The 12,977-nt window shown below is 45.5% G+C and overlaps 1 protein-coding gene across 1 annotated transcript in view; it reads left to right on the top strand.

Annotated features, from left to right (window-relative positions):
- The window catches only part of DMBT1 (deleted in malignant brain tumors 1), a 101,118-nt gene that overhangs the window by 25,533 nt on the left and 62,608 nt on the right, over positions 1-12,977 (top strand). The window contains exon 29 of the mRNA XM_081863595.1: positions 12,483-12,794. Coding sequence (XP_081719721.1) covers positions 12,483-12,794 — 312 coding nt within the window. The remainder of the gene's footprint in view (positions 1-12,482; positions 12,795-12,977) is intronic.

The raw sequence follows: 12,977 nt of genomic DNA, 5'->3' as shown, positions 1-12,977 counted from the left end.
GGCCCTAGCCCCTCAAGCGGAGTTTGGACAAGATCCAGACCCACGGACTCCTCTAACGGAATACCCTTGTACCTGGAGGGGCAGGTGATGGCCTCCCCTCCACTCCCCCACATCATAATAAGCCAATGCCTAACCGCCACACGAGCCCCACGAAGAAGCACTGGTGCACTGTTTGGCAGCACGAAGCCAGATGAAGCCCTGACAACACGCCACTGCCTTTTAAAGGCCCCCACAATCATGCCACCACTCTCTAATTGGCCAACAGGCCAGTGGTGCGATTGTGGGGCCAGTGCGGGCTCGGGATCATCCCCCTCTTCATGGGTGTAAAGGAGGTGCCCTGGGCCTGCACACAGTGGCAGAGCTTCATGCTCCTGCACTGGGGGGCAGAGAGCAGGTGGGGGCGGGGCTGGCACGTGTCCTGGGGGCAGGGTGCCCAGCACCGGCGGGGGAGGCAGCTGCGATGGCTCCCTAATGGGATTGTGCTGCCGAGGGCGGTGCGCTCCCCCCGCACTCCTCTTCCTCCATCAGTGCCTGCGTGCAACACAGACCCTCGAATAGGAGGATCCAATTTGTGGCATAACATTGAATATGATTACATGATCAGAATAAGAATACAAGTTGTTGTTGTTATTGTTGTTTCCTTTGACCACACCAGAGCTCCAACACTAGCCATTTACAAGCTCTTGGAAGCTGAATGGAGGTAGCCAGCCTCTGTTGTCCATCACCAGCCACTTGTGATCAGAAATATAGTACATCTGGCTAGATATACTTCATTCTTAACTATTATGGTTTAGAGAGATTATCCAATCATCTTTTTGTCTGTCTTTTCCTCTGTCATTCTGGAGCTGTCATTTTTGGAAGTGCAGAAGCAAATGAAGTTTTTAGATCAGATGTTTATAAACCCAAAGCCAGACACTGCTTTAGATTCGCATTAATAGCTCTGCATCACTTAGTACTGAGTCCTTTCCTGCCCTAGATAAATGGGTTCAGCGTTCAAATTTGTAAAACAACAATTGAGGCACTTTGTTGGCATGAATTTGAACTCTGTAAGCACACTGAAGACAATTTCCAAATATTGTTATTGTCCCCAGTTTAATAGCTGTCAAAGCAACTCGGATATGTCTTTACTATTAACATAATTTTGACAAGCAAAGTTCACAACGCAAACACAAGAAAATACTCCAGTACATTCTTTTGACTTTTCTTCCTGGTAACAGAAGTTCAAATTTCATAGCATAGCTTTATGCTTCTAAATGCAACACAAAATTTTGTTACACATAATTCTGGTGGGAACAAATAATTTCAGTGTGATCGTTTTCAACATGAAAATGTCAATCAATCCATTTTAAATTCCTTTCAAGTTTCGGGAACTGATATAATCTGCGGCCTGAAGCAACTTTGACAATGACAGAAGCAAACCTAAGCATCCTTTCTCTTCCACACACCTTGTTTTCTTCAGTACCTATAGGGTGGTATTCTACGAACTCATCCTGTCAGCGTGAGTGCAATGGGATTTTCCCTGAACCTTCCCCAAATATGTTCCAGAGGATTGGAGGAACCCCTAGAATAGATTTCGGGAACACATGGGGGAAGAAGAAAGGGGCTAATTGTGCTAACAGCAATCCTTATGTTGATGGAACCCTGTCTTAGGGCTGAATTGGATACAACCCTTTATATTCATTAATGGCAAGTGGTCAACTCATAGAATAGTCTTGACCATTTTTTTATTATTACAGTGGTACCTCGGGTTAAGAACTTAATTCGTTCCGGAGGTCCATTCTTAACCTGAAACTCTTCTTAACCTGAAGCACCTCTTTAGCTAATGGGGCCTCCTGCTGCCGCCGTGCCACTGGAGCACGATTTCTGTTCTCACCCTGAAGCAAAGTTCTTAACCTGAAGCACTATTTCTGGGTTAGTGGAGTCTGTAACCTGAAGCGTATGTAACCTGAAGCGTATGTAACCCGAGGTACCACTGTCGTTGATTCCATTCATTCTGAAGTGTTACCCAATTTCACTGTATTTTCAGGATCTTCTGCTGCACTGTTTAGAAGTCCCCAACCATGTGTACATATGCAGTAGTACCTTGGTTTAAGAACAGCTTAGTTTATGAACAACTTGGATTAAGAACGCTGCAAACTAGGAAGTAGGCGTTTTGATTTGTGAACTTTGCCTTGGTTTAAGAACATGTTTCGCTTCCTTTTGAGTGTGTTCCATTTGTAAATTGAGTGCCCTGTTGCTATGGGAAAGCACATCTTGGTTTAAGAATGCTTTGGTTTAAGAACGGACTTCCGGAACGGATTAAGTTCGTAAACCAAGGTACCACTGTACCTGCAATTTGGACTAACACTTCATGTACCTGATGATAATATATTAGTCTTGAAGCTGCCACAAGACTTTTTGTTTGCTTTGGGAACTGAATTATATAGTAATTCTACTCATTCCACTTTACTTTATATATATCCCTCTGAGTTTTCCTTATTTTTTCTTATGTAATTATCCAGATTCTCTGTGTGCCTTTTATGCTTTGTTCTGTCCCCAGTAAGCACAAGACGGGGCGCTGTGTTCCATAGATTGTAGCAAAATACTGGGCAAGGTTTTGCCCAGTATATTGTTTGTGTGGTGGGCTCATGGGGGGAAAAGCTGTCCCATGAGCTCTTGCAAAGGGGAGGGGAAAGCCTGTATAAGGCTGCGTCTCCTGGAGCTCAGGGCCATTTTGCCTTGAGAACTTCCCACCCACCCACCCTCGGGTTATCATTCACTGAGCAATTATGGGTCACTGGTTGACAGGGCTGGAAAGTATTTTTTCCCTTCTCAACCTGATTGGCACTTGACTGGCGGTTTTCCTAATTCTTCCTTCAGTGACAGTATGTTAAGCATACTTTCTTTGTTAGGCAAAGAACGTTGTTTGCATGAAGGCGGAAATGGCATTGGGTAAGATCAACATAGTATGGGGGGGGGCGTAGGGGGCCTGAGGGGAGGATTAACCAAAGTGCTCCCAAGTTCAGTGTTGAGGTATTTGCTTAGCAGGAATCTGCACCCTGGAGTCTTTGCTTGGCTTGCACCATGGCAAGGTTTAACACTGGCTGACTCCCATGGAACAGGTTTGGGGTGGTTGAAACCTGGTGGATCCATTCCATCAACATGGGTCTTGTGGAATGTTGAAGTGATCTTGGGACCAAATGCCATACCAACCCTTACTCTGCCTGCTGTTGTCAATAAAGATTTGCCCCAAATTTATCTAACCACTGTTGTACAGTGTTATTATTTTGCTCCTACCTCATCTGTCTCCTGAGAAATCTCTATGTGGGACAAGAAGCTACAGTTAGAACTGGATATGGAACAACTGATTGGTTCAAAATTGGGAAAGGAGTATGACAAGGCTGTATATGGTCTCCCTGCTTATTTAACTTATATGCAGAATTCATCATGCGAAAGGCTGGGCTGGATGAATCCCAAGCCAGAATTAAGATTGCTGGAAGAAATATCAACAACCTCAGATATGCAGATGACACAACCTTGATGGCAGAAAGTGAGGGGGAATTAGAGAACCTTTTAATGAGGGTGAAAGAGGAGAGCGCAAAATATGGTCTGAAGCTCAACATCAAAAAAACGAAGATCATGGCCACTGGGCCCATCACTTCCTGGCAAATAGAAGGGGAAGAAACAGAGGCAGTGAGAGATTTTACTTTCTTGGGCTCCATGATCACTACAGATGGTGACAGCAGTCACGAAATTAAAAGACACCTGCTCCTTGGGAGAAAGGCGATGGCAAACCTAGACAGCATCTTAAAAAGCAGAGACATCACCTTGCCAACAAAGGTCCGTATAGTTAAAGCTATGGTTTTCCCAGTAGTGAGAGCTGGACCATAAAGAAGGCTGATCGCCGAAGAATTGATGCTTTTGAATTATGGTGCTGGAGGAGACTCTTGAGAGTCCCATGGACTGCAAGAAGATCCAACCTCTCCATTCTGAAGGAAATCAGCCCTGAGTGCGAAAACAGGAGTGCCTAGCGTGCTCTGGTCCATGGGGTCACGAAGAGTCGTACACGACTAAATGACTAAACAACAACAACAACAAAATGGGTTACATAATGTGCCTGCCTGGGCAAGTCCTTTCATGCATATAGCAACAGTAATTAGAGTGTGTTTAACAGCAAATTAAACTCTCCACTAACCAATACCAATGAACCAAAGGATATGGAATTCTACATAATAATGTATGAACCATAGGTATTGTAATAGTAGATGTAGTTGCACTGTGCTGTACAATAACTCCCATCAGAGTCTATCAAAGGCATTTTTCGTGTCACATGCCAACACCAATAAGGGACCACAGCAAGGTTTCATGAAAGCAATACATTCTTGCCAATATTTGCATTGCATTTGATCCAAGTGATTATTATATTTTTGTTATCAGAATTGAACAAAGCATTCTGCATCTCTGGACCAGGAAACTAATTTTTAAAAACTTAGAACAACAAAGTGTACCATTACTGTAAGCAATCCCTTACCAGCATAAAACCACCTAAACTACTTCCTCTAACAAGAGATAAAGTAAATATATCAAATTGCACGGCACACCCCCTTTCAGATCTTATTTCTATATATTCTGGTGCATGTCAAATCAACCTAGAAACCAATTTGGCGAAAATGGATTCCTTGGTGCTCTTTACTTTGTTGTTACTGTTGCATAGAAGATGTCTTAGTGCATCAGGTAATATGTCTTAAATTATCAACATTCTTTCTCTTTTCTTTTTCTTGTTCTCCCTCTCTGTAAGACCTTACAAACTGCTAGTGAATGATGGGAAGAGCTTGTTGCAAGGGAACACATAAAGATGACATGGGTATTTATGGCTCCATCAAAACGCATAAGATGCTTTCAATTTTGGCATTGTGGGGGTCATTCTGGATTTGTCAAAATCCTGCCTGTTTCTGAAATATTAATAAGTTGGGAATATACTTAGGAAATCCAACAAGGAAAGGTAGAATTAGGAATTGAAAGCAAACAAGTGCAGGATATTTCTTATGAAGAGGAACACATGGATATAATGGCTGGCAATATTATTCTATGCATGTTTACTATGATCAAAGGTAAATGGCATTTCCATGCACTCTGGTTTCTGTCACTGTGTTCCATTGTGCCAGAAGCGGTTTAGTCATGCTGGTTGCATGACCTGGAAAGCTGCCTGTGGACAAACACCAGCTCCCTCAGCCTGAAAGCGAGATGAGCGCTGCAACCCCATAGTCGCCTTTGACTGGACTTAACCGTCCAGGGGTCCTTTACCTTTACCTTTTACTATGCTCAGAGAAGTCTAATTTCCAGATTAGTGTAGATACAAATGCAGATGTATATACAAGTGCTACTTTTAGCACACCATTGGGAATATTGGCTTTAGGGGTACAATGGGGAATAAACTCAATTCAGTTCATATTTTATGGTGAACCTACCTAATATGGGCTTTCTGAAACGATATGCAAACTAAAACACAGCTTTCCTTCAAAATGTGCACTTTTCTAAAAAAAAAATCAATGAAGAAATGTTTATGAAAATGCATATACTAAGTGTCAGGGAACTGCCATCGGAGAGAGAGGTGGTGGATAAGTTCCATGAGAATAGGAGAGAATCTGCAGCAGAAGGAACCAGCAGGGGGAGTGCAGGAGTCACAGCGGAGGGGAGGCTCTGGGATACTTCCAGTGACGACAGCGAAGAGGTAACAAGACCCCCGTTAGGAACTCCCACCCTGCGCCGGAAACTGTCACGCAGAGAGTCACGAAAGCGCATGTCTGTCAAACAGCTTTTATGTTGGCGTAGGTTCCGTAGACGCCCACTGTCAGATTCTACCAGCGACTAACGGAGTCATGCTTTGGGGAGCTCCGTTAGTGCCTAGGTTGGGATGACCAACCAAACCCCAGAGGGATCAAGCTTTACGCACAAGCAGCTCATTATCCCATCACAGCAATCTGACAGTCTCTGAAAGCAGCTTGTGCAAGCAGAGGGCATCATGAGCGAACCAGCTGGAACCGGAGGTGCAGGAGCTGGGGCTGGAGGAGGTCCAAGCCTGGAAGACAGGTACAGGGCGTTGGAGGTCCAGCTCGCGCTGCAAACGGCGAGGCTCGAGGAGAGGAGGGCTCAAGATGCGGATAAAGGGAAACCCACCCCACTTGCCAGAAAGGTGCCTGGATTGGTGCAGAAATTTGGGGGGGATCCCAGGAACTATCAAGCCTTTAGGACAGAGATGCAATATGCTCTTAACCTACTGTTTGATGACTTCCCTGATGAGAACTCTAGAGTGGCGTACGTGATCGGCCATCTAGAGGGAGGGGCGAGGGACTGGGTGCGGCCCCTGATGGCAGCCAATAATGAAATCTTAAAGGACACTATGAAGTTTTTTCGCGCCATGGACTTGATGTTTTCCAGTGAGATTGAGCAAGGGGTGGTGCGGAGGCAGTTAATGGCGTGTAAACAGGGGAGCCGATCTGTACGTGAGTACTGGACTGAGTTCAGCATGCTGATTCATAGACTGGGGTGGGACCTTGCGAGTGAACCTATTCAAATGCTGTTTGAAGAAGGGCTCTCTCCGGCAGTGAAAGATGAACTTTCCCGGGCGCCCAGGGCGGAGTCTATGGATCATCTGACTAAATCAGCGCTGTCCATAGGAGCGCGCCAGGAGGCAAGGGCTTTGGAAAAGCGGGAAGGAAAAGGGGAACGTTGGAAGGATTTCCGCATTCCAGAGATTCCGGAGCAGCCTTTCCCGCCAGCAGAGCCGATGGAAATTGGAACAGCGCGCGCGCGCGCAGTTTCAAACACCAGTGAAGGGCGGAAGAAGGAGGGGAAGGGCGCCAAGAGATGTTATCTCTGCCAACAGCCAGGTCACTTTGCCAGAGTCTGTCCGCAAAGGAAGGAATGGCAAGGAATGGCGGGAACTGTTGGGGGGAAGGAGGAAGGAGAAACAAGCAGCGAGCAAGTAAAAGCCAACGCCTGGCTGCCAGCATCAGGGCACCGCAGTCAGGCAGAGGAGAAGTGAATGTGCCCACGCCGGAACCTCCAAGACCAGCGCTTGTGATAGAGGTGTTGCTGGAACTGTCCAATGGACACCCACTAAAGATAAAAGCGCTATTGGATTCAGGCAGCTCCTGTAATTTCATGAGTAAGGAGTTTGCAGCTGAACACCAGATACAGACTATCCCATTAAGTAAGCCTTTGCAGGTTACCACGATTGATGGGAGGGAACTGTTGGGAGGAGAAGTGAGCCAGCAGACTGTTCCAATGGTAATGAGGGTGGCAAGACACACAGAACTGATAGCGTTTAACGTAGCCACTTTGGGAGGAGCTCCCATTATTTTGGGAATGAGCTGGCTAGCACTACACGATCCTCTAGTAGGCTGGCATCAGAGAGTGGTTTCCTTTGGATCAGCACATTGCCTAGAACACTGCAAAGAGGGAGAGGTTCAGGCAGGGGCCAGGGCCACTCTAGCAGGGGTGGAAGTGATGGGCAAGGGCAAGGTGCCACCACAATATGCTGACTTGATTGACGTCTTTAGCGAAAAGGAAGCAGATAGACTGCCCCCGCACAGACCCTTTGACTGTCAAATTAACTTACTCCCAGGAGCACAATTGCCAGTGGGCAAGCTGTATGCAATGTCAGATAGTGAAATGCAGGAGTTAAGGGAGTTCATTGACAAGAATCTCAAGCGAGGTTTCATCAGAGAGTCACGAGCGGTGGGGGGCAGCCCAGTGTTCTTTGTGGACAAAAAACACACGGGCAAACCGAGGCTTGTATGTGACTTCAGAAGCCTAAATGCAGTGTCAGAACCAGTGACTTTCCCTATGCCTAGAATTGATGACATTCTGACACAGGTGAGAAAAGGGAAAATTTTTACCAAGCTGGACCTTAGGGGGGCATATAATTTGATACGTGTGAGAAAGGGGGATGAGTGGAAGACCACTATGTTCACCCCCTTGGGGGCTTTTGAGTATTTAGTTATGCCTTTCGGATTACAAGCGGGCTCCGCCTGCTTTCAATCATTCATGAATCACGTCCTGGGGCCACTGCTCTACAAGAACTGCGTAGCGTTCTTAGATGACGTCCTGGTGTACTCAGCGAATGAGGAGCAGCATGTGCGAGATGTAAGAGAGGTACTGAGCAAGTTGCGAGAAAATCGGCTGTGGGTGAAACTGGAGAAGTGTCAGTTTCATACCAGGGAGGTGGAATTCCTGGGGTACCGGTTGTCTGACAAGGGGTTGGCCATGGATCCCAGCAAGGTTCAAGCGGTACTGGAATGGAAAACACCGAAGACCAAGAAGGACGTGCAAAGGTTCCTGGGCTTCGGAAACTTCTATAGGAAGTTCATCAAGAACTTTGCCCATTTGACAGCGCCTATCACGGATTGTCTTAGTAGCAAAAAGAAATTTGTTTGGACGGAAGAAGCGCAGCGGGCGTTCGAACGCTTAAAGCAGGCGTTTGCGTCGGAAGAGCAACTGTTGCATGTGGATCTACAACAACCAATGAGAGTGGAGACTGACGCGTCAGACCGAGCGGTGGGGGCCGTTCTTCTCCAGCCGGGAAAAGATACGTCTGAATGGAGACCGTGTGCATTCTTCTCGCGGAAGTTGAACAAGTCCGAGAGGAACTACACAGTATACGACCGAGAACTGCTCGCCATTCATGAAGCCTTCCGGAAATGGCGGCACTTGCTGATTGGGGCGCAGCACAAGGTTCAAGTCCGAACTGACCACAAAAATCTGGAATATTGGAGAACAGCCCGAGTGCTGAACCAGAGACAAGTACGATGGGCCCAGGAGTTCTCCAAATTCCACTTTGATATTCGTTACGTGCCCGGATCCGAGAACGTGAGGGCGGACGCTCTTTCCAGGAAACCTGAGTACTTAGAGGGGGAGGGAGCGCCCGAGGCAAGGCATGTAATCCCTGAAGACCGCTGGGTGTGTGGGGCGGCATTGGTGGGGCAGAGGGAACTGATAGAGGGTACTGAGAACGATGAATACGCCCAAGGGAAACTCAGAGAGCTCCGGAGGGCAGAGGAGAACACAGGGGGGTTTGAAGAAAAGAACGGGGCGTTGTATTACAAAGGGGCACTGTACATACCCGACGGGGAACTGAGGGGCAGAGTACTCAAGCAGTTGCATGACAGCCCCACCGCGGGACATTTTGGACAGCACAAAACCATGTGGTTGGTTACCAGGGAGTTTTGGTGGCCCAAGGTGAGGGAGGACGTACGGGAATATGTCAGGGGTTGCGTCAGGTGCCAGCGAGCAAAAGGAGAGAGGGTGGCGCCAGCGGGGCTATTACAACCCTTACCCACGCCCGAAAGGCCATGGGAGGCAGTATCCATAGATTTTATGACGGACCTGCCAAAATCCAAAGGCAAAACAGCTGTCATGGTGGTGGTAGATCTATTAACCAAGATGTGTCATTTTATAGCTTGTTCACATGCAGTCACAGCGGAGGAAACCGCCAAGTTGTTTGTAGAACATATTTTTAGGTTGCATGGCGCCCCCTTGAGGGTTTTGAGCGACAGAGGGAAACAATTTACTTCCAGGTTCTGGAGGAAACTGATGAGCTTATTACACGTAGAACTCAATTTCTCAACTGCTCGGCACCCAGAAACCAATGGGCAAGCGGAAAGGGCAAATGGGATTTTACAACAATACCTGAGGTGTTATGTAAAAGACAGAGAAAATGATTGGGTGGATAAGTTACCTCTAGCAGAATTTGCCTACAACAACGCGGAGAACGTGTCCACAGGGATGAGTCCCTTTCTGGCAAATTATGGGTGTCACCCCCGGGCATTCCCAGGAGAGGGAGGGGAGAGGTGGAGCGTGCCGGCGGCGGAATATTTTTTTGAAGAGATGGAAGCGATCCACCGTCAGCTTCAACTTAACTTAGAGAAAGCCAAGGAAGAATATAAGAAGCAAGCAGACAAAAATAGGAGGGAAGGTGAAACCATAAGGGTGGGGGACCGGGTGTGGTTATCCACCCAAGGACTACCGTTCAAAGGAGGGTGTAAGAAATTGAGACCCAAAAGATTGGGACCCTTTGAGGTCATACAGCAGGTCAACCCAGTAGCATTCAAACTCAGGCTGCCCAGTCACATGAAGTTACACCCAGTATTTCACAGGTCATTACTGTCGCCGTACCGAGAGGGACGTGAGTGGGGGGAGCATGAGAGAGAGGCCACCCAAACGCCCGTGATAGAAGAGAGAGAGCGCGACATGAACGTGGCAGGAATCATTGATTCCAGGTGGAAGGGGAATCAGGTGGAATATCTGGTAGAATGGGAGGGGGAAGTAGAGTCGGAAAACACTTGGGTACCAGCAGAGGTAGTCAATGACGAGGTTTTAATAGAAACATTTCATCAGCGTTTCCCAAGAAAACCGCAACCCGTGGCACGATTTAGAAGGGAACACTTTGGTACCACCGATGAGGAAGGAGAGTTTGAAGGGTTCCCTGAGTCAGGGGTGGGTGAGGAAGCCGACTCAGACGAAGAAGAGGAAGACGGGGAGAGAGACGGTACGCCGTGGCTAGAAGTGTTTGAATCCTCGGACGACGAGGAGAGTTCCTTCAGGGGCTTTCCGTCCTCACCGCCAGTGGGAGAGGAGGCGGGAGGGGGTGAAGGGGGCCCTGGGGGGGAGGTGGATGTCAGGGAACTGCCATCGGAGAGAGAGGTGGTGGATAAGTTCCATGAGAATAGGAGAGAATCTGCAGCAGAAGGAACCAGCAGGGGGAGTGCAGGAGTCACAGCGGAGGGGAGGCTCTGGGATACTTCCAGTGACGACAGCGAAGAGGTAACAAGACCCCCGTTAGGAACTCCCACCCTGCGCCGGAAACTGTCACGCAGAGAGTCACGAAAGCGCATGTCTGTCAAACAGCTTTTATGTTGGCGTAGGTTCCGTAGACGCCCACTGTCAGATTCTACCAGCGACTAACGGAGTCATGCTTTGGGGAGCTCCGTTAGTGCCTAGGTTGGGATGACCAACCAAACCCCAGAGGGATCAAGCTTTACGCACAAGCAGCTCATTATCCCATCACACTAAGGTAAATTAAGCACAAAATGCATATATTAGTGGAAATAACATATATAAATGCATTCTAGTAAGAAAAATGCAGATAGAGGAATCTATTTTAATACTCATGCTAGATAAACATTATTTCTTGTTGTCATTTTTCATCACCAGCTTCCACAGGATCTGATATGCCCGGTACAATTTATTTTTTATTTATCAAATTCACACAGACATTTCAAACAAACTTATGGGGCAAACCATGATTAACATTTCACTTTAGTTATTTAGAATATATATATTGAAATACAATAAGGATGTCTTAGGAAAGATACTTGAGGAAAACTATTGATTTTTATTGACAGATTTTTCCATATTGTATAATTTTGTAAGCGGTTTAGAGTAAAAGAATTTTTGTTGTTGTTGTTTTCACCACCAGCTTCCAGAGGACCTGGTATTCCTGGTACATTTTATTTTTTATTTCCACAATTCCTTTAATGTTTAAAGAAGGCATTATTAAAAGTCAGATTCTTCTATTAATCATGGCTTCTTATTGCATTTTTGAGCATGTACAGAGCCAGTTTTAAACATACTCATTGGATACTGTATGATATTTTTTATTATTTGTTATATATCGTGTGTGTGTGTGTGTGTATTGCATGTCACTTTGGGCACAATCACAATGATAATGATCTCTTTTGAAAGACAATATGGATTTCTTGGGTTTGCCTTCTTTAAGCAAAATATATTTATCACCTGATTTTTCTAGATTTTCTAATAATGCAAATCCATTTTATGTCTGACTTAATCAGTATCACTCTTAATGTAATTAGAATATATCTAGAACATATTATAAAAGCTTGCTATAAAAGATCCTCTCAAGGGAATGTTAATGTTTGTTTAAGTCCAAAACCACTGCTGTTCGTAATCTGTGTTAAAAAAATTAGAACACAAGCAAATAAAGTTTCTCTATATTCTGCTAAATTTCTAGAAGTAGCTTTTGCAAAGTAGAAATTAATAGAGAAACATTGGGACACGGAATAAATTGCATTGTGAATATGTATGTCTATGTATTTATGGACATAACTCTGTGTTTGTATAATTTATAACTAAATAACTGGGTGTTTTTAAATCACCAACACCTTATATAGGATCAGATATGTATACCAGGTACATTTTATTTCTTATTTACCAAATTATTTGAATAATTTTTCTGTTATATGCTTGGATATGTACAAAACACTGTGCTCAGCAGAATGCTCTGAAATTCTAAATATTTAAAATGTATCTTCCCAGAAATTATCATGATTTATTCAATTTGGTTTCTGACCATGAAACATACCTTAAGAAACTAATGTTTGTTTTAATGTATGTACTTTGATGCCTTTACAACTGGGGGGGGGGACCAAGTGTTGAGAGCAGAAAATATTGCTTCTAGAAGGATGTTGTTGTATTGTTCAAAGATGCTTTCTTGAGACTGGTCAATGGAACCAACAGATGTGAAGGCCGGCTTGAAGTCTACCACCAAGGAAACTGGGGGACAGTCTGCGATGATGATTGGGACATAAATGATGCACACGTTGTCTGCAGACAGCTTGGATGTGGATTGGCTCTATCGGCAAGAGGAAGTGCCTATTTTGGCCAAGGCACTGGCAATATTCTCCTGGATGATGTGCAGTGCAGAGGGAATGAAACTTCTCTTGAGCAGTGCTCCCACAGAGGATGGAAAATCCATAACTGTGTCCATGTAGAAGATGCTGGTGTGATCTGCTCAGGTACTCCTTTTTTATGTGTGCTTCATTAGACATTTCTGTTCTTTCTAATCCTGCAAGTCTACTTAATTTCTGAACAACTGATAGTCAAAGTTAGTTACTGTTTCCTGATAGCATATTACAGGTAGTCTAGATTAAAAGGTTGTGTTAGTCTGTGAAATTCTCTTTACTTATATCTGACTGAAA

The sequence above is a fragment of the Podarcis erhardii genome (assembly GCF_964252035.2).
Source record: "Podarcis erhardii genome assembly, chromosome: 5".
NCBI lineage: Eukaryota > Metazoa > Chordata > Lepidosauria > Squamata > Lacertidae > Podarcis > Podarcis erhardii.
Note: the sequence above shows the minus strand (reverse complement) of the source record. Positions and strands in the feature narration are given on the sequence as shown.